At 46.1% G+C, this 21,940-nt stretch overlaps 1 protein-coding gene across 1 annotated transcript in view; it reads right to left on the bottom strand.

Annotated features, from left to right (window-relative positions):
• NFE2L3 (nuclear factor, erythroid 2 like 3) overlaps positions 1–18,418 on the bottom strand; it is a 30,894-nt gene extending 12,476 nt beyond the window's left edge. The window contains exon 1 of the mRNA XM_010356537.2: positions 17,522–18,418. Coding sequence (XP_010354839.1) covers positions 17,522–18,343 — 822 coding nt within the window. The 5' untranslated portion in view covers positions 18,344–18,418. The remainder of the gene's footprint in view (positions 1–17,521) is intronic.
• Positions 18,419–21,940: the final 3,522 nt, after the last annotated feature.

Genomic DNA, 21,940 nt, shown 5'->3' with positions numbered 1-21,940 from the left:
ACGATACCATTTCTGTGGTTTTCTCACCAAAAATTCATAATCTCAATCTAACCATTGAGGAAACATCAGATAAATCAACATTGGGGGTCATTTTTACAAACTAACTGATTGATGCCCTTCAGCAATCTAAAGGTGAAGAAACACCAAGAGTGAGGAGTGTTTCCACATTACAGGTGACTAAAGAGACTTGGCAACTAAATACATACTGACAGATTCTGAAAATGGACTGTAGATTAGATAGTAGCCTTACATTCATATTAAATGTCCTGATTTGATAACTGGCTATAGAAAAGAAAATCACTGTTCTTAGGAAATATACACTAGTAAGTATCTGGGTGTTGAGGGATGCAATGGTTTCAATTCACTTATAAATGTTTCAAAACAAAGAGAATTACATATGTATACAGAGAGACATGGTTCTTAATATAGCTAAATGAGGCAAAACATAAATAGGTAAATCTGGGTAAAGAGTATATATATATATATATATATATATATATGCCATTTTTTAAAAGTTTGAAATTATATTTAGCTAAAAGGTTCACCTAAAAATGCCTACATAGCAAAATCACTTTGGCCAAGGCAACAGCAAAGGGTTAGTCCAGAATAATTCTCCCATTAAGTTTTCTGTTTATTTGCATTTTGCCCCCAAGTGTATAGACATATAAACTTTAATATTTTCAACTCTTTTAACATTTAAATTTCTTATTTCATTTTCTTGTCTAATTGCTTTGGCTATGCTTCCCAAATAATGCTAAATAATAACGGTATATTTTTGCTGATTAATGAGAATGCTTCACCAATAAGGATGACTTGTATTTGAGATACAGTCAGTCATTTTAAATTGAGTATCGAATACAACACTAGTGCTGGGAATACAATAGTAAAAAATATAATCAGACCCTGCCCCCTTCACATCTTACATTCTATTTTTATTTTTTTGTAGAGATGGGGTCTTGCTATGTTGCCCAGGCTAGTCTTGAACTCCTGGCCTCAAACAATTCTTCCTCCTTGGCCTCCCAAAACACTGGGATTATAGGTGTGGGCCATCACTCCTGGCCAGATCTCACATTCTAAAGAGAGAGGGAACCAAAAATACAAGTGAACTAATGAAGTAACTGCAAGTTATGGTAAGTGAGAGAGCTAGCTATGTGAAAAAAGGAGACAAAGCAATTCAAGGCATAGATAATATCCAAATGGTATACTCATTTGCTTCTTACTATAGTTTATTTAACTGACTTCTTTTTTTTCTCTCTCTCTTTTGAGGAGTTTTGATCTTGTTGCCCAGGCTGGAGTGCAAAGGCGCAATCTCAGCTCACTACAACCTCTACCTGCAGGGTTCCAGCGATTCTCCTGCCTCAGCCTCCCAAGTAGCTGGGATTACAGGCACCTGCCACCACACCCAGATAATTTTCGTATTTTTAGTAGAGACGAGGTTTCATTACGTTGACCAGGCTAGTCTCGAACTCCTGACTTCAGGTGATCCACCTGCCAGCCTCCCAAAGTGCTGGGATTATAGGAATGAACCACCACACCCAGCCTAACTGGCTTCTTAATGGTGGATAGTTGTCTGTAATCTTTTCTTGTAATAGATATTAAAATCTCCTCACCCATAGTTCTTTGCACACATGTGCAAGTAGGATACATTCCTGGAATTTATGCTGGGTCAATGGATATGTGTATTTTTTATTTGATGGAATCTACTGAAAAGGCCTTCAAAAAAGGATAAAAGTGCCAATCTGATAGATGAAAACTGGTGATCATGGCTTACTGCAGCCTCAAACTCTTGGGCTCAAGTGATCCTCTCACCTCTCAGCTTCCCCAGTAGCTGGGACTACAGAAGCATGCCACCATGCCTGGCTAATGTTTGCTTTTTGTAGAGATAAGGGTCTTACTGTTTTGCCCAGGCTAGTTTCAAAACTTCTAGGCTCAAGTGATGCTCCCCACTCAGCCTTCCAAAAGGACTCAGTCATGCAGGCCAAGAGTGATTCATGGTTTTCTCTGATGTGCTTTTTTTGGCCTTGGTATCATTGTTATCCTGGTTTTGAAAAATGAATTGGGAAGGTTTATTTAACATCGGAATTCTTTATACTTGAAATATTTGAAAGAATTCCCCTTGAATTCTGTCTGTGCCAGGAGTTTTTTGTTTTTCTGAAGAAACTATTCTGACAACTTTTTAAACTTACTTCATGGGATATACCAACAGACATCCAAAAAGGCTGTTCCAACCTACACTGCCGTCTGGTATGTGAGCACACCCATTTCCTCACAGCCCACCTACCCTGGGTTTGTTTCTCAATATTTGCTAATTAAAAGGTGAGAAACACAGCTCATTAGCAGGACAGTCTCGTGGGTATCAGTGTACATAGGAAACAAGGGGTGAATATGAAGACAGTAAGGGCACGACTCTGGACTGAGGTGGGGATAGATTTGAAATGTTAGAGTGCCTGCCTGCTCTTAAAGATGAGCAACTAAAAGAGCCAAGGGAAGGAAGGTAGTGGCTACAGTGGGTATTTCTTCTTTAGCTGGGTAGAGAGAGGCAGGAGAGGAAGGCAGCAAGACCTGGGGGCCATGTCACATCAGTGTTGAAAGCCTGGTTTCCTGAGAAGGCCCCTTCCAGCTCTGACACTCCAAAGGTCTATGAATAAGTGACTGTATAATTTATCACCAAATGCATCCACTTTTGAGAGGGTAAGAGGTTACTATTAACAATTAGGCTGGGCAACAAGCATAAACCAGGACTATTCCACATGGTGACCCACCTGAGGCCACAGGGGAAGAAAAGACTGCATAGCTCTTAAGAAACTTTTTTTTTTTTTTTGTAAAGACGGGGTCTCGCCATGTTGCCCGGATTGGTCTTGAACTCCTGGGGCTCAAGCAATCCTCCCACCTCAGCCTCCCAAAGGGCTGGGATTACAGGCGTGAGCCACCGCACCCGGCCACTCTCAAGAATCTGGATAGCAGACTGAATTCCACAGACTGAGGGAAGAAAAATACTTCAACCTGCACAAACTTAGGTATTGAATAAGTATCTTCTTAGATGATCCTTCCTGTATCCATTCGACTTTTCTTTCTTGAGAGCCTATTATGAAGCAAATATAATAAACACAACAAGCATCATAAGTGATGAACGAGAGGAAGCATTTCCCCCAGGGCTAGTGGGATGCATGTGGAGATGTGCAGCCCAGGTCCCCTTCAAAGGAGGGCTTGTGGCTATTCCCGGACACCTGTGGGCGGCCAGCCTCCACCATCCAAGAGCTGCCTCCCCTAAGGTCACACCCGTCCCACTGTGCCCACATCCCATTACCCGTCAGGTGAGAGTAGAGAGACAAGGCCATCTAGGCCCAATGTGGGACAAGTCTGATGCATCCATGTCAGCCCAAGTGCTGGGTTCTGCCAGCCTGCATCACAATTCGACTTCTGCTTCTGTCTAATCCTGCCTGTCTCCAGTTATTGATCCCAAGGGTTCCCCCTAATAAACCTCCTTCACCCTAAAGGTAGTCTCAGAGTCTGCTTCCCAGAGAACCCAACTTGTAACAGTTAGCAATTATTCTACCTTGAGGGAAAGAAAGGGAGAATCTCAAGGCAGGGAGGGGTGGAGGATTTGCTGCTGTAATATTTACAAAGTAAAAAGGGCCTATGGAGTTTGTGATATAATTTGCAATTGCTTCTTGGCCTTTTGGCTAGAATCAAGTGTAATATAATATGCAGTCTGCAAAGCCCAAAACAGCATATAGGCTAGGAGGGCCCAAGTTCAAACCAGCTGAGTAAAAAGACCTATCCTACCCAATAGCTGGGTAACACTGGGCCCGCTGCTAAACCTCTTTGACCCTCAGTTTCCCCATGTGCGAAATGAGAAGATAATATCTAATTCATATTTTAAGGAATTAGTTGAAAACAGCCTCTTCAGGAACACTTATACACTGCTGGTGGGAAGTGCACTGCTGGTGGGAATGTAAACCACTATGGAAAACAGTATAGAGATTCCTCAAAGAACTAAGAGTAGAACTACCATTTGATCCAGCAATCCCACTACTGGGTATCTACCCAGAGGAAATGAAGTCATTATACAAAAAAGATACTTGCATATGCAAGTTTATAGCAGCACAATTCGCACTTGCAAAAATACGTAACCAGCACAAATGCCCATCAATCTATGAGTGGATAAAGAAATTGTGAGAGAGATATATAGAGATTTTATATATATATATAATATATATATGATGGAATAAATATATTATGTATATATGATGGAATATATATTATATATATGGCATTCACAGCAACCTGGATGGAAATGGAGACTCTTATTTTAAGTGAAGTAACTCAGGAATAGAAAACCAAACATCGTATGTTCTCACTCATAAATGGGAGCTAAGCTATGAGGATACAAAGGCATAAGAATGACAAGAATGGCCAGGCATGGTGGCTCACACCTGTAATCCCACCACTTTGGGAGGCTGAGGCAGGTGGATCACCTGAGGTCAGGAGTTTGAGACCAGCCTGGGCAACATGGTGAAACCCTTTCTCTACTAAAAATACAAAAATTAGCCAGGCATGGTGGTATGTGCCTGTAGTCTCAACTACTTGAGAGGCTGAGGAAGGAGAATCACTTGAACCCAGGAGGTGGAGGTTGCAGTGAGCCGAGATCACGCCATTGCACTCCAGTCTGGGTGACAGAGTGAGACTCTGTCTCAAAAAAAAAAAAAAAAAAAGAATGACAAGAATGACACAATGGACTTCAAGGACGTGAGGGGAGGGGGGAAGGGCAAGAGGGGGGTAAGGGATAAAAGACTACAAATTGGGTTCAGTGTATACAGCTTGGGTGACGGGTGCACCAAAATCTCATAAATCACCACTAAAGAACTTACTTGTGTAACCAAACACCACCTGTTTGGAAATAAAAAAATTAAAAATAATTTAAAAATTAAAAAGTCAGATACTCATTTTAAAAATAGCCCCTTCATATGTCTAAGCTGCTATATAAACATGAATTACTCCTTTCTACCGCTTTTTGATTCTGAAGATTTGCAATTAATGATTAACTGCCAATAACTCAATCTGGATTTTAAGAGAAAGTGAAACCAGCTAGCCCTGGTAGCCAGTAATTATTATCTCTGCTTTCTTTTTCTGCTTTTCTTCTCAATTCAGTGACACAGAACTGAGATAGAGTATGTTTTACTAGTTCTGTTGTGTATACTTGAGGTTTATAGTTCATGCTCTTTATTTAAAGAATAGGCAAGTTAAACCCATCATTAAGTTACTTTTTATTTGTGAATAGGTGACTTTTACCCTTGTGGGGCTGGGACAATTTTAAAAAAAAGTACATTTTCACACCTGCCACACAGGAAGCTATCGTAAACTTGTGAGCTGGGGCCCTTAGTCACAACTAAACACCTACTGACTTGTACAGAATTGGCACCTGCTGGAAAGGCCCGCCCCACCACATCTCTCTGTGCTGGTAACTGAACCATCCGTGCTCTGCAAGGATCCAGAACGTTCTTAGTTTGGGCCCTTTAACCAAAATTGGGTTCTCCTGTCTCTAAAATCCCATGTCTTCTAGGTTTTCTCTTATGGCACTTATCCTGTTCTATCTAAAATCACAAATTATATGGGTCTTTTCTTTCCTACTGGCTGTAAACATGATACCTGCCCTCCAGCCACTCACCTTTGCCACCCGCGTAAGGAGCAGAGCAGAAGAGTCTTGCGCAAAGGTTTTCTGAATCAGTAATGTAATGGAAAGGGGAAGAAAAGCTAGGCTTTTCTCTTCTCCTTGCAGTGTCTCTGAAGCCCCTGTCAACTGGCAAGTGTGCTGCTTATGCTGTACTGGGATCTGAGTCATGTGGTAGAGGGTTTGCCCCTGAAAATACCCTTTGTGAACAGCCTCAGCTGCCTTAGCTAGGCCTTTCATTTATTCATCTGGAGGAGGAGGGACGGAGACCTGCTTTGACCTCTAGGGTTGGGAGAACCTTCAAAGACAAAGAACAGCATGGTGCCTATGAGAAGGATGACATCAGAGGGAAAGTGGTAAGGCCAAAGCACTCTGAGGCCTGTCTCTAGGCTGCAGGCAAGCTGGAGTCATCAGGGCTAGAGAGAAACATGGAGCCAGATAAAGAGAGACTGTGTCCTGTTTGGCCTGGGTGGTTTTTAATAGCAGTTTGTAATAATTCCAGCTTGTGTTGATTGAGCACTGGCTGTAGGCCAGGCCCTATGTACATTATCTCATTTAAGCTGCTCCGCATCCCTGTAAGGTAGGTATTGTTATTACAGAGGAATATTACAGAGGAAACTGAGGCACAGAGAGGTTAAGCAGCTTGCCTTAAGTTACACAGCCAGTAAATGACAGAACCAGGATTTGGCGGCAGGCATTTTTATTTCACAGCCAGTTCTTGGCCACAGTACTGGTTCTTGTTTGCCCCTCCAGGTCCATGTGTGTCCCTGAGAAACTCTAGGGCTCCTGTGCTGGCTGGCTTCCAGCTGGGTTCACCAGGGGAAGGCTAGAGCAGAACACAGGTATAGCCAAGGGGGAGGGAGGTCAGAGCATTTCCTCCATGATCCACGATGACAGCCCCTCATCCTGGGCTCCAGCAACTCCTTCCATCCCTTCTCACCGGGAGCCTCTGGACACTCCAACATCCCTGTCTGTCCCTGACCACATGGCTGTAAGAAGTCATTCATTTAAGGGTCTTCCTTTCAGCCATCCAGGGTGAATTCTGCTCCCCCGCCCCACCCGCTCGCTTCACACTGCATCACACAGATTACAACAGCAGTGCTGGCAGGAGCTGACTGCGTACAAATCCAGTGAAGCACCTGTCTGCTTGAATATTACTTTATCATGCAAAAGCAGCTGGATACAATGCAAGGTATGGATCTCATCGGATTGTGATTCAAACCAACTATGAAAAATTATTCATGAGATAACAGAAAACTTGAATAGTGACTAGATATGTGATGATTATTAAAGAATCCTGGCCGGGTGTGGTTGCTCACTTCTGCAATCCCAGCACTTTGGGAGGCTGAGGCAGGCAGATCACCTGAGGTCAGGAGTTCGAGACCAGCCTGGTCAATATGGTGAAACCCCGTCTCTACTAAAAATACAAAACTTAGCCGGGCTTGGTAGCGCATGCTTGTAATCCTAGCTACTTGGGAAGCTGAGGCAGGAGAATTACTTGAACCCAGGAGGCGGAGGTTGCAGTGAGCTGAGATTGTGCCACTGCACTCCAGCCTGGGCAACAAGAGCAAAACTCCGTTTCCAAAAAAAAAAAAAAAAAAAAAAAATCCTTGTGAATTTATTTTAGGTGTGCTAATGGCATTGTGGTTATGTTTAGAAGAGTCCTTATGATTTGGGGATATATACTGAAATATTGACAGAAGGTTTTGAGTTAATGGAGATAGTGGAAGAGTAAGAAAGGAACAATGCTTGTCTTTTCTCTTCTCCTTGCTAAGAAATGTCTGGGATTTGTTTCAAAAGAATAGAGGGGCAGACAGAGAGGGTGAGAGTTAAAGATGAAACATGACTGGCCATGAATTGGTAACTGTTGAAGCTGCATGATGGGAAGGGGGGCATTATCCATCTCCATTTTCTCCACTAGTAATAAATGCTTGATATTTTCCATAATAAAATGTGATATGGACCTGTAATCCCAGCACTTTGGGAGGCCAAGGCAGGTGGATCACTTGAGCCCACCCTGGGCAACATGGTGAAACCCATCACTACAAAGAATACAAGAAATTAACCAGGTGTGATGGTACGCACCTGAAGTCCCAGTTACTCAGGAGGCTGAGGTGGGAGGATCACCTGAGCCTAGGAGGTCAAGGCTGCAGTGAGCCCTGATTATGCCACTGCACTCCAGCCTGGGCAACAGAGCTAGACCTTGTCTCAAAAGAAAAAAAAAAAAAGTCAAATAGTCTAAACTTACTTCTAAAGTCCCCTGGAGAAGGCAGGGAAACAGCTGAAAAACTTGGCAGACATACTCTAGGTAGCTGAAGCTAAGACACAAGAGGCCCATGTTCCATGGGGGCGGCAGTAAAGAGCATCATTTATGATTCATTTGTTTAGTGTTAAATTATCCCACCAGGCAGAATAGACCAACTGGTCCTCAAAATACATATTTTTGTATTTTTCCTTATTATGGAAAATTTCAAACATGTAAACAGAATACAGAATCATACAGTGCACTTTCCATGTAACTATTACCCAGTTTCAACAATGATCAGCACTCTTTTATCATCAATACCTTCACCCCTCCCCACTGAATTCTTCTTTAATAGTTTTTAGGTAGGATTTATACACGCAGAAATGTAGACACTTTGACAAATGGAGGCACCCATGTAACTGACACCCCAACCACGATACAGAACATTTCAGAAAGTTCTCCCCTCCTGATATTTTTAGCTCAGCTTTGCCTGTTCTAGAACTGAAGAACGAATTTTCTTTTTTTTTTTTTTTTGAGATGCAGTCCAGCTCTGTCACCCAGGCTGGAGTGCAGTAGTGTGATCTCGGCTCACTGCAACCCCCACCTCCCGGGTTCAAGCGATTCTCGTGCCTCAGCCTCCCAAGTAGCTGGGATTACACGTGTGTGCCACCATGCCCAGCTAATTTTTGTATTTTTAGTAGAGACAGGGTTTCGCCATGTTGACCAGGGTGGTCTCAAACTCCTGACCTCAAGTGATCTTCCTGTCTTGGCCTCCCAAAGTGCTGGGATTACAGGCATGAGCCACTGCTCCTGGCGTTAAGCATGAATTTTAAACTGCACTTACGTGCAAGCTAGTTCTGCATTCATTGTTTTTGCATGCTAGATCCCCATTCCCCAACCTACCTCCACCCCCATCCAAAGAGATGTTCTTTAGAATATATCAGGAAATAATAAAAGGAGCTAGGGAAATTGGGCTTTGACTTTTAAGTACCTGGTAAGTCACTTTGGCCCAGTTTTTTAACTGCTCTGGACCTTAAATTCCTACAAGGGCTTTCAGCCAGACACTCCTTCCATTCAGGTATTGCTGGACACTGAGGAGCCCTGGGGGAGGAGCACCAAGGCAGAGGACTTTAAGCTTGGGATGGCAAAAGAACCACCTGGGGGTCTGGAAAACTCCAGAGGTATTCATTCAGCCTGGTGGTAGATGGGTGGGCCTGGCAATCTGCATTTTAACTAGTGCCCCAGGAGGCTCTCATTTAGTCACTGAATTGCCCTTAGACCCTTGGAGAAACTCTAAAAAAAGGCAAGGCCAAAAAAAAGAGAGAGAAAAGCTAAGAAATTAAGTTCTTCCTGTGGTTGAGCTTTAGCAGAACTTCAGTTGGCATTTAGAGTTCTGCCTCCTCAACCAGTCCAAGGCCTCCTTCACATAACAGCTCTTCAAATATTTGAAGTTGGTGATCATGATCCTTCCTCAGTCTGATCTTCTCAGCATGGAACTGCCCCAATTCATTCAACCATTTCCAGTATGACCTCCCCCTTGGGGAGGGAAGGGTTCCTTTCATGCTGAAGTGGATTCCAGTCTTTGGTAATTTCCTCTAGAAGACGAGGGGTGTCCTGGAGGTTTGTCCTGGAGCTCAGAAGCAATAAAAGCGAATCATCTGTTGACCATCTATTACTATGTCAGGAACTGTACCAGCCCTTAAACATACAGTGTCATTTAATCCTCATAAGAACTCTTCAAGAAAGATGTTAATTTTCTCCATCTACCAATTTGGAAACCATGATTTCCCAGGAAGAGGTGGAGCTGGATGGCGTCACGGTCAGTTTTAAATGTCAAGGAGCTAGGCTATTGTTCCTAGTCATTCTATTAAGTGCTAAGCTATGTGTTGCTCTGAAGGTATTCTGTACATGTGGTTAGCATCTACAATCAACCAGCTGACTTTAAGTAAAGGAGATTATCTTCAATAATCTGGGTGGTCTCATCCAATTAATTGAAGAGCTTTAAGAGCAAAACTGGGGTTTCCTTGAGAAAGAAGAAATTCTCCCTGAAGCCTGCAACATCACAGCTCCTGCGGAGCTTCCAGAGTTTCTGCGTGCCCTAGAGAGTTTGAATTTGCCAGCCTTCCCAATTATATCATCCAATTCCTTGAAATAAATCTGTGTGTATGTGTGTATTTATTTATTCACATCCTACTTGTTCTGTTTTTCTGGAGAACTGACAGATAAAGACAGGAACCCAGTTCTCCCCAATTTCAAAATATCACGTCTTGCCTCTGTGACTTGCCCACATTCTGCCAACCACCACCTGCAACTCCACTCCACCAAAAACAACTCAGGGATGTACCTCAGCCTAGGCAGGCTTCAGCTGCCCAGAACTGTATTTGAATATCAACATAGATCCAACTGGGCGTGGTGGCTCACACCTGTAATCCCAGGACTTTAGGAGAAGAGGCAGGAGGATAGCTTGAGCCCAGGAGTTTGAGACCAGCCTAAGTAGCATGGCGAGACCTTGTCTCTGCAAACAAATTTTTAAAAAATTAGCCAGGTGCAGTGGTGCATGCTTGTGGTCCCAGCCACTTAGGAGGCTAAGGCAGGAGGATGGCTGTGCCCAGGAGGTTGAGGCTGCAGTAAGATATGACTGCACCACTACACTCCAGCCTGGGTGAGCAAGACCCTATCTCTCAAAAAAAAAAAAAAAAAAAAGAAAAGGAAAAAAAAAGCGACAAGATTTTGAGAATAAACTCTTTGGATCACAAGGCTGCCATGAATGGGAGAGACTTTTGTTTTTACCTTTGAAGTTTTATAGTGAGCAGGAGGTGTGGTTTACTCAGTGCTTAAGAACGGTGACCTGTTCTATTCCTAGCAAGGTCACTAACTTGCTATATAACTTTAGGCAATCCCAAGTTTCACCACTTGATTAATTATAATGCCAGCCTGAAAGTCTGCTTTCCACTGCCCCATCCACTCAGACAGTTGGCATTAAATAGTCAGATGGCCCATCAGGATTTCAGATCTGACCTACTTTCTAGTTGAGACTCGGGCCTTGAAGGACCCAAGACACCTTCACACCCGTGGTGTCTTTGAAGTTCTGCAAAGCCAATGTCATGAATGATAAGTGCTCAACAGACAGACACTGGCTGAACTGACCTCTGCTCCTAACCCTGTCCCTGGGTGCTGTTTCAGGTGAAAGCCAAGACCCAGTCTCCACCCTCCAGCCACTGCAGTTCAAAGGAGAGGATGCCAAGTCCTATAGAAGAAATATTACAGAGTGCAATAGGGCTCAAAGGGAAGAACAGGAAATGTTTTATGGATGAGGTGATGGTTGAGCTGAGTTTGAGAATTTAACCATAAAAGAGAGGAATGAAAGGAAGGCATTCTGGGCAAAGGTAAGAGAGTAAAGGGCAGGAGATCATGGCGTTGTTTGGGGAAAGGGATGGAGAAAGTTTTCTCCTGGAAAGAAGGCTACATGGAGAGGCCCAGCAAGAGCAGCTGGGGGCTGGGTCACATAAGCCACAAGGGCAGCCGTGAATGACAAAATACTGAATAAGTAGACAATGGCAAGCTAGAGGAGGCATCTCACACAAAGCAGAGAGATGAACCAAGGTGTGCTTTGGAAACCCGCACTTGACAACGCAATGGACAGGAGTAAATTGGGGAGGAAGCGGTACGAGCCCCACCTAAATTATTAACAGTGTATCAACCCTGCTCAACTTGTACTATTTCATTCAATCCTCACCACCACTTCCTAAGGTGCTCTTACTATTCCATTTTACAGATAAGGGAACCAAGGCTCAGAACAGTTAAGAAGTGTGCCCCAGATCACACAACCAGTGTGGCACTGGGATATTCCCCGGCTGGTCTGACTCCAGGGCCAGCACACAAGACCCCTAGACCAGCCTGCATCAAGTCAGGGCTTGGGCCTTGCATGCTAATTTCCCACTGTCTGGGTTGAGAAGTAGGGGTCATAGAAAGAAGGAGAATGACACAAGAGACTTGGCAAAAATGATTTCTCCACAACCTACTAATGGAGGGGAAATATTGACTGGAAAAAGATGGTTTGAGCCAAGCTTCCCCAGGGTTGCACATCAAGCCAGCAAAACCCCAGATTTTCTCAGGAGCACGTACCAAGTCCTGTGCAAATGATCCTCCATATATACCAGCTGCTTTCAGAAACAGCTCACTTAGCTTTTAATCATAAGCAAGCTGAACACCCTGAGAGTTGACGGAAGGAAGATGGTGATTGTTATAGATTGAACTGTGTCCCCAAAATTCATGTTGAACTCCTAACCCCATACTTAGAACGTGATCTTATTTGGAAACTGGGTCCATTGCAGATGTAACTAGATAAGTTAAGATAGGAAGGAGGGTAGACCCTTATCCAATGACTGACTGATGTCCTTATAAAAAGGGAAATTTGGCCAGCCTGGGCAAAATGGCAAAACCCTCGTCTTCACAAAAATTAAAAAATTAGCTGGGCGTCGTGGCAGGCTATCCCAGCTACTCAGGAGGCTGAGGCAGAAGAATCGCTTGATCCGGGGAGGCAGAGGTTGCGATGAGCCGAGATTGCACCATTGAAATCCAGCCTGGGAGACAGAGCAAGATTCCATCTCAAAAATGAAAAACAAAACAAAAAAAACCCCAACAACAAAAAAGGGAAATCTGGATACAGACATGCCCATAGGGAGAACGCCATGTGAAGATAAAGGCAGAGCTCAGGTGATGGAGAAGAAACCAAGGAATGCCAAAGATTGCCAGCAAACCACCAAAATGCAGGAGAGAGCTGTGGAACACTTTCTCCCTCACAGCTCGCAGGAGGGCCAACTCTTCTGACACCTTGATCTTGGACTTCTTGCCTCCAGAACTGTTAGAAAATGAATTTCTGTTTAAGCCACCCAGTCTGTATTTGTTATGGCAGCCCTAGCAAACTCGTACAGTGACTTAAATGACATCCTTTCCCATACAAAGACAATAGTGTACCTTTAAACTTCCTTTAGTAACCAAAATGCAAATCCCACTGTGAACGCTTGTCATAAACGCAATGTATGTAATTTTAAGACTATTTCCGTAACATAGCTGTGATTTTAAAATGGGCAAATGTCTGAAATTTCTTTTCCAATTGCCCAGGCGTTAGGGACTGTTTTTTATTCTGAAATGAAAAACAATTTTTACTTTAACAATCAAGGACCTTCTTTCTCTTTCCTTTACTCTTAGAATTAAATATTGAGGCCGGGTGCAGTGACTCATGCCTGTACTTGGGCCCAGGAGTTTGAGACCAGCCTGGGCAACATAGAGAGACCTTATTTCTATTAAAAAAAAAAAAAAAATTAGCCAGAAGCAGTGGTGCGTGTCGGTAGTTTGAGCTACTTGGGAGGCTGAGGTGGGAGAAGCGTTGAGCCCAGAAGGTTGAGACAGCAGTGAGCTGTGATGGTACTACTATACTCCAGCCTGCGAGGCAAAGTGACCCTGTCTCAAAAAAAAAAATAAATATTGACTAGATCAGATTCTCTCTGTGCCCTGAAGAAACCAGCCCAACAATTTCTTTTCTTTTTTTTCCTTTTGAGATGGAGTCTCACTTTGTCACCCAGGCTGGAGTGCAGTAGAGGAATCTTGGCTCATTGCAACCTCCACCTCCCGGGTTCAAGCGAGTCTCTTGCCTCAGGCTGGGACTACAGGCACGTGCCACCATGCCCGGCCACGATGCCCGGCTAATTTTTAGTATTTTTAGTAGAGACGGGGTTTCACCGTGTTAGCCAGGATGGTCTCGATGTCCTGACCTCGTAATCCTCTCGCCTCGGCCTCCCAAAGTGTTGGGATTACAGGCTTGAGCCACCACGCCCGGCCCAGCCCAACAGTTTCTTCAAGCAGTTAATCAAGAGGTCTTACCAGACCCCTCACCCAGCAGAAGGTCTCTGTACCAGGATAGGAAACCACATCAAAATGACCACAAGCCCTCTCAGTTTCAAAGTGGCAACAACTCTCTGAAATACTGAAGCTGGCTATAAGCAGCTGTTCCATACGTTTACACATTCAATTCTACAAAATCTGTTCATTTCTTTGTTTAACCTGTGTGTTACTTGGAAGAACGCATGCTTCATCCGTTGTGAATGACTGTGGTTATGAAGGGAAGCGTGTCGGCCCTGGGGAATTCCAGAGTCGGTTTTCAGATAATGATAAGCCCCAGTAAGAAGTGAAACCAAAGCAGTACTCCTTCTGATACTTGGAAAATCCCCTACTCCAAAATATTTTTGCATATGTACATAAATTATGGAAAATTATACTATAAAACTCCTGCAACTCAAATGTAAGCCACTGGAATTATCTATTTTTTAAAATTAAAAATTATGTTCCTAGGGGACAAAGCACTTCCTCTCTTTGAAGTTAACAGTAGCTAACATTTATTAAGCACTTAAGTGACAGGCAAGTTCTAAGCCCTTTACGTGGAAATGGACTTTTTAATTCTCACATCAACCCTCTGAGGTAAGCACCCTTCTGATTCCCACTGTGCAGAGGAAGAGAATGAAACACAGAAAGGTTAAGCAACTTGTCCAAGGTCACAGAAGTGGTAGAACTGGGATTCAAAACCAGGCAGTCTGGGTCTAGCACACCCCACTTCTTTAATAACCAACCAAACTAGATATGTAGACAAAAAAGCCAAAAGGAATCCAGTGAGCAGGGACAGGTGAAGGAGGGTGGGTTAAGGACGGAGGGCAGAAGAGAGCAGCTATACAATTCAGGCACCATGCTGCCCTTCCCAATGGGCTTTTCCCACTTAATCAGCACAACTCCCTCTGGAGTACACATTCCTCTCCCACTTGACATGAGACACGGAGGCTTGGAGTGATTCAAGCAGCATATGGGAGGGCATACTAGCAGGTGATGCTCCCAAACCCAGGTCTAGCTGACTACAAAGACCAGTGTTGTTTTTCCAGCCCATTTTCTCCCCAAGGTCATGGTTCCAAATTGCAACCTCTTCATTATGAATGGCAGAGTCTAGCACTGGAGAGTGGTTAGCGTGGGCAGTGGGAGGCTGAGTCACCCCATCCCAGATGCACTGAGATGTCCCAGATGTCCAGAGAGCCTGAGTACAGTGTAGGTACTTAATTAATGTGCCAGTCTGGGAGTCGGGAGACTCAGGCTCTAGTCCCTCTTTTTGCACTGACATGTGGCTTTACCCAAATCCCTAACCTGGGCTTCTAGTTTTCTTCTTCTTTTTATTTTTTTCTTTTTGAGACAGATTCTCATTCCGTCACCCAGGATGGAGGTCAGTGGCACAATCTCGGCTCACTGCAACCTCCGCCTCCCAGATTCAAGCGATTCTTGTGCTTCAGCCTCCCGAGTAGCTGGGACTACAGGCATGTGCCACCACGCTCAACTAATTTTTGTATTTTTAGTAAAGATGGGGTTTCACCATGTTGCCCAGTCTAGTCTCAAACTCTTGACCTCAAGTGATCTGCCCGCCTCAGCCTCCCAAAGTGCTGGGATAACAGGTGTGAGCCACCACACTCAGACCTATTTTTCTTAAGTACAAATTGTATATAAGGGTGCCTGGCCAGTGCATCACGCAAGGTTGATGTAAAAGGCTACAAAAGTGAACCGGCCGTGACAACTGTAAGGAGCCAGACAGCTGATTTTTGCCAGATTGAATGTAACCAGGTCATCCCAGAAGTGAACATGGTGCACACATGCCAGCCCAGCCAGGAAGGCACTGCCAGGAGAACGGTTATCACGGAACTTCACTCTCTCCCCTAGGAAAGCTGGACTCAGAGCCTCCACAGTGGTTTGGCTGGCCCAGGTTCAAAAGCTGCCTCCAAGGCAGGCCTGCCAGTCTAGGCCACCCACGGTGGCTCATGCCTGTAAATCCAGCACTTTGGGAGGCGGAGATGGGATGGTTCCTTGAGCCAAGGAGTTCGAGACCAGCCTAGGCAACATAGTGAGACCTCTCTCTACAAAAAATTAGCCAGTATGGTGGTGCACACCAGTTGTCCCAGCTACTTGGGAGACTGAAGTGAAAGTATCGCTGGAGCCGGGAAGGTTGAGGCTGCAGTGAGTCGTCGTTGCGCCTTTGCACTCCAGCCTGGGTGACAGAGCAAGACCCTGTATTTAAAACAAAACAAACAAAAAACAGCCAAGGGAAGGCCACCAGTTGTCTCCCAGGTCATGTCAGGAGGGAAGTTTCTGAGGACTGAACAGCTTCCTCTCTCCTCCCTCCAGGTCCCTGTACACTTTGCACACGGGTTGGCATTCCGGTGTGGGTGGCAGAGTGCCATCTGGTACAGCATCCAGCACTAGGTTTCAATTCTGTGTTACAGAACCAGGAATGGTGGCAGTGCAGCCTGTACTCGCTTATTAGAGGGCAGAGCATTTAGGTGAGACAGACCCCATAGGGTCCAGATTGGATAAGTGAGCGGGGAAGAACCTCCCACAGTATATCCTGAACACAGAAGGATCCCTCCAAGACTCTCACAGGCCCCCACCCCGTTGGTTCCGGTCCCCAGGAAGAGGAAGGGCTCAGATCAGCATAATAGTGAATCACCGAGCACTTCCACACAATGACCCCTCCAGGAGGGTGGAGAAGCTTGTCTGGCAACTGCCTACACAAACGGCAATTCTGAAGAGCAGCAAACAAACCAGTTTAGCCCCAAATCCCATTTTGCATAAGAATGCGCCCCACAAAAACAACACCCGAAGAACACTTGTTGATCACCACTGGTTGATCGATACCAGTTGCAAACACTAAAGTTTGAGCCAAGACAGAATTTTAAAAGTCCCCTAGAAGGAATTTTTGAGTAAAGTGGTTTTGTGGAAATTGGTGCTAAAGTGTCGTCACACTGAACTCAAACGTTCCATGGGGAGCACCAGATACTTCAATCAACAGATCTTGGTAAACTTGGTTTCAGAAAGAAGTTAAGCCAGAGAAGGGATTGGACCCATAAACCAAAGGGAACTTGTTAGTCACTAGGTGACTGTCAAGGTACCTGTTTTCTTTATGCTAATAAGAGGTTACACAAATTCCAGGAAGAAGAATTGCTAGGTGCAGGGGATGGTTAGGTCACAGGGGGACCGCCTGCCAGCTGGCCTCTGAATAGACCCTGACTATGGCTCCTTAATTCAGGGAAGCAGCAAAAACGAACAGCAATTGGGTTGAAATCAGGGCGAAGGCCCTTGCGTTAGGCCGAGAGAGTCCTTCCTAAAAACGTGCATCCTCCCAGAGGTCACGGCTTCCCTTCATATCGTCCATGTCGGGCACGTGTCCCAGAGAACGACATCCCAGTGTACATGAGGTACTCATCGAAGACAACGGGCATTGCTTCTCCCCTCCCCATCCCCGAACTACTCTTGCCAGCCATCAAACACAAGGAAAGGTGTTCTCTACAACCAAACGGATGATTTCATCCGCTTCTTCCTTAAACACCTAAAAGCCACCGCAACAGCACTAGTAGCTCTTCACTCGGAATCAGAGCAGCAGCATCTGCGAACCTGCAAAGCCCAGGGGCTAAGGGTGTCAGGACACAGCGAGAGTGGCCCCTGCCCAGATCCGACACAAGCCTCGGGGGCTCCGGGCGGCGTAGACGCCACACTTTGCTCGCGTCCCACTCTGCACCTACCTCGCTCGCACATCCGCCAGCGTCCGGCACCTGAGCCGTCGGTTCCACAGGTGCCTTCTCCTCTTCCTCGGCGTCCAAGGAGCCACTCTGAGCCGCTCGGGGGTCCCCGCCGCCCCCCTGCACAGCCTGGCTGCCGCCGTCCACGCTGGTGCCGGCTCCTCCGGCGGACGAGGCGGCGGCGGCGCCAAGCAGCCCATGGGCCTCGTCCGCGCTCCCGGCAGCCACGCTGTGCACCAGCCACGCATCCACCCGGGTGCGAGGGATGAAGGGGACCCCGAGCGCGCGCACCTCCCGGAGCAGCTGGCCCTCGGGCGGCGCGGCAGGGTCCAGCTCCCGGCCCTTGGGGTGCAACTGGCCCGCGCGCCCCCACCCTCCCGAGGCGGAGAAGCGGTTGAGCGCGTAGGCGGAGCTGGCCGGGCCGCCCAGGAGCAGCAGCTCGTCCCGGAGCAGGGTGGGCGGCGGCAGCAGCAGGTAAAGGTCCAGGTCTACGCGAAGCCCCGCCAAGCTCAGCAGGAGGGTGAGGTGCAGGAGGCCGCCGCCGGCCGACCACCACCGCTTCAGGTGCTTCATCGCTGCCGCGAGCCCGGGAACGCCCCTGCCGGCGCCCGCGGGTCCCCGCGCCCCAGCCGCCTGGGTGACACGTGCGGACCCCACGCGCCGCCCACACCTTCCTGGAACCCGGAGAAGCGAAACAATGAACCGGGGCGCGCGGCGGCCGTCGCGGGTTCCCAGGACCGGACACAAAGGTGTTCCCTCCGCAGCCGGCACCGTGCCTGGCACGGCCGGTAATCGGGAGAAGCGAAGGAGGAGCCACCTGCGCATGGAGCCCGGCCGCCCGCAGCCAGGCGCGGTGGCCAAGCTCCGCCCCCGGCCGCGGGCGCAGCCGCCGGGAACACGCCCCCTGCCGCCCCAGGCCCGCGCCCGTGGGAGGGGCCGTGCGGGGCGGGACTCCCCGAGCTCAAAGCCTCTTTATGTTCGGGGAACGCAAGGCTTTCTGGGAGCAGAAGCTGTTCTGGGCACCAAGTGGCCCCTTGCCACCCGTGAGCTTCACCATCCTAGCTGAAAGCCAAGGGCGGGAGTTGGGGTGGAGGACTAGGTGGAGGGTAGCTGGGTGGGAAGGGACAGGATGTGTAGATTAGGCGGAGAGTGACTGGGCAACTGCGAGGCGTCTGGCAGCTTGCAAAGGGCTTCCACTTCCACGTGAGGACACTTGGCGGGCACAGTGGGCAAGAGTAACTTCTCTCAGTTCCCCATCTGTAAAATGGGGATCATAGCCCCTGTCAAACAGGGATGTGATGAGGTCAGATGAAATATTTTGTGTACAGTTCGTAGTTTCACATATAAATTACACGTGAAATTTATATGTGCCATTGGGATCAGTCATCCCACCACTCTGCACACCCCAGTCCCCGCCTCACAGACCCCTCTCTCTTCTCTGGGCATGTTCTGCATAGTGCTAGACCTCCTCTCTTGGTATCCTTTGCTCCTTATCCGTTGTTTCCTTGAGGGTTGAGAGCACCAGCTCTACAGTTACCCTGAGTGAGTTCAAGTCCCCCCTCCACTTGAGGGGTGACCTTGGACAAATCTCTCCTTTTCTCTGTGCCTCAGTTTTCTCACTGTAAAATGAGACTAATAATAGCACCTCCCCAGCAGACCTTTTGTGAGCCCCAAATGAGATAATGCATGTAAACCACCGACCACAGCACTGCATAGGTAGGAAGTGCTCCCTGCTACCCATTGTTTGTATTACTCACCCTCAAGGCTTAGCTCCAAAGCTACATCCTCTGAATTTTCACCAGTTGGCATTAATCTCTCCCCCATCTGTTCCACAGTGCTTTCTCCGTTCGCCAACATTATAGCAGTTGGCTCATTCTACTCTGTGTTGTAGATGAGAATCGGTCTGATTTGCCCATTGTAAATTCTTGAGGACAAGGAACCTGTTTGGTTCACCTTTGTGCATGCACAGTACCCAGCACTGGGCCTTGCAAGGGTAGATTTTACTAACCTTAGCTCCCTTCCTTGGAAGAAAAGGGGACAGGAGGGGATGTCCAACTGAGAATGGCCAGTTGTGTAAAAAGTTGAGCAAGACTTGTTTTAAAAGGCCCCTCCCTCCACCTGGGTTTCTCATCTGTCTCCTGGGCTAGTGTAGTAAGAAGAGAAAAGAATGGGGACCAGGGGAGCAGAAACAGACTTCTTAAAGTTGCTTCCTCTGTGCTCAGCCTTGGAGGATGGGTTGGGGTGGCAAAGAGGATGAAGAAAGGTGATTGCAAGGTTACCAAGACCCCGTTCACAGCATTTAGTCCCTGAACAGGGGATTCAGAGTCTCAGCTTAGTAAATGCTGCCTTCAGCTTTTTACTGAGAGCCTACTAATTGCCTGAGGCTGTGCTGGAGGCATGAAGGATATGGAATGGAGTACTTTCGTTCTGTAAGTTTATGGTTTCACTAGGGAGATGAGATAAAAATTTGTGAGATACCAAGAAACAAGAGAAATAATGTATTCGATTGCCAAAATACTTAGATGTAAATTACTTCAGGGTTTATGTAGGGAGCTCTATAAACTATTGAGAGTAGAGGCAGTGCCTCTTCAAGGTGGTGCCCTCAAGAATCTTACACACAGTTGATGCTCAAAAAAAATATTTATTAGTTGAATTGAGGAGGTTACACTTGAGATATATTTTGAGAAATCTGAATAGACTAGGAACAGGAAGCGCATTCAAACTTCTAACATTTGTTGGGAAGTGGGCTGACCCCTCACCATTTTACAATGTGAATTGATAATCGTAGTGTTAAATACCTTTCACACTACACACTTCAAAAGCGTGGCTTAACTCTGTGGCTTCTGACTGGCGGGAACAAGGGTACCTAAAAGATCTTGCAGTAAAGTGTTAACCAGGAGACTATCCTACATACCCTTGACTTTACTCACAATAAAAAGTCCCTTTTTTAGGAGCATGGAGAGAATGGAATGAAATTAGAAGGAAAAACTTCCTAAGGTTTATTTCTAGAATCCTCCGTCTAGGAATAGCCAAGTGAAAAGCCCAAACCATTGTCTTGTAAAAGCCTCGAAAAGTCATCTGCATTCATAAAATCCTGAAATCAGTGCTACTTAAAGGTTGACCTGGAACTGATGCCCATATGTAAACTTTTTGCTTCTGATCCAAATGAGATAAGTAATAGAATTGAGAATTGAAATAATTTTTTTTTTCTTTTTGTAAACATGGAGTCTTGCTGTGTTGCCCAGGCCTGTCTTGAACTCCTGGGCTCAAGTGATCCTCCTGCCTCAGCCTCCCTAAGTGCTGCGATTACAAGTGTGAGCCACCATGCTTGGCCTAAAGAAATTTATATAGCAATTTGACATCATTACAACATCAACAGATGAGCTGAGATTTTGGGGGTTTTTAATGCCTTTGTAATTTTAGTTTTCTAGAAATGAATTTCTATTTTATTTGACAAAAGTACCGACTTGCAACAAATTGAAATTTTTTTTTTTAAGTTGATTCTTCACCAGGGTTAGTTTGAGAAGCACTGCCTTAAATGACATCCTGGTAGGGTAGGCAATGCCTAAGATAATGTACAGTGATTATTCCCTTCCCTTGAGCGTGGGCTAGACCTGGTGATGTGCTTCTAATAAACAAAATGTGGCAAAAATGGTGGGCTTTCATTTCTGAGTTTAGATTACAAAAAGATGGAGTGGCTTTTATCTTGCTTGCTTACCCTCTCTCCCACTTTCTCCCTCTTGGAGCCCTCACTCTGGGGGAAGGAAACTACCATTTTTTTTTTTTTTTTTTTTTTTTTTTTAGATGAGGCTCTTGTTGCCCAGGCTGGAGTGCAATGGTGCGATCTCGGCTCACTGCAGCCTCCACCTCCCAGGTTCAAGCAATTCTTCTGCCTCAGCCTCCTGAGTAGATGGGATTACAGGTGCCCACTAACACGCCCAGCTAATTTTTTGTATTTTTAGTAGAGATGGGGTTTCACCATGTTGGCCAAGCTGGTCTCGAACTCCTGACCTCAGTTGATCCACCCACCTTGGCTTCCCAAAGTCCTGGGATTAGAGGCATGAGCCACCATGCCCAGCAGGGAAGCTACCATGTTTTAAGGAGTCCTATGTAGAGGCTCATGTGGCAAGGTCAATATCCAGTGAGAGAGAAGCTGAAGCTTGCCAGCAGCCACTTGAGTGGGCTTAGAAGCTGATCCTTCTTCAGTTGAGGTTTGAAGTGACTAAGTTGGCTTGTAGCCCATGCTAACTCCTTGATTGCAGCTTTGTGAAAGGCCCTGAGCAAGAGGACTACACTGCACATGGATTCCTGACCCAGAAATAAATCTAAGATAATAAATGTTGTTTGAAGTCACTGCATTTTTGGGTGATTTGCTACATAGTCGTAGGTAACTTGTATACCTTGTGTAAGAGGTGGACATCG

Source organism: Rhinopithecus roxellana, chromosome 6 (genome assembly GCF_007565055.1).
Source record: "Rhinopithecus roxellana isolate Shanxi Qingling chromosome 6, ASM756505v1, whole genome shotgun sequence".
In the NCBI taxonomy this organism is placed as follows: domain Eukaryota; kingdom Metazoa; phylum Chordata; class Mammalia; order Primates; family Cercopithecidae; genus Rhinopithecus; species Rhinopithecus roxellana.
The sequence above is the reverse complement of the archived record's forward strand: the minus strand, read 5'-3'. Positions and strand labels throughout refer to the sequence as shown.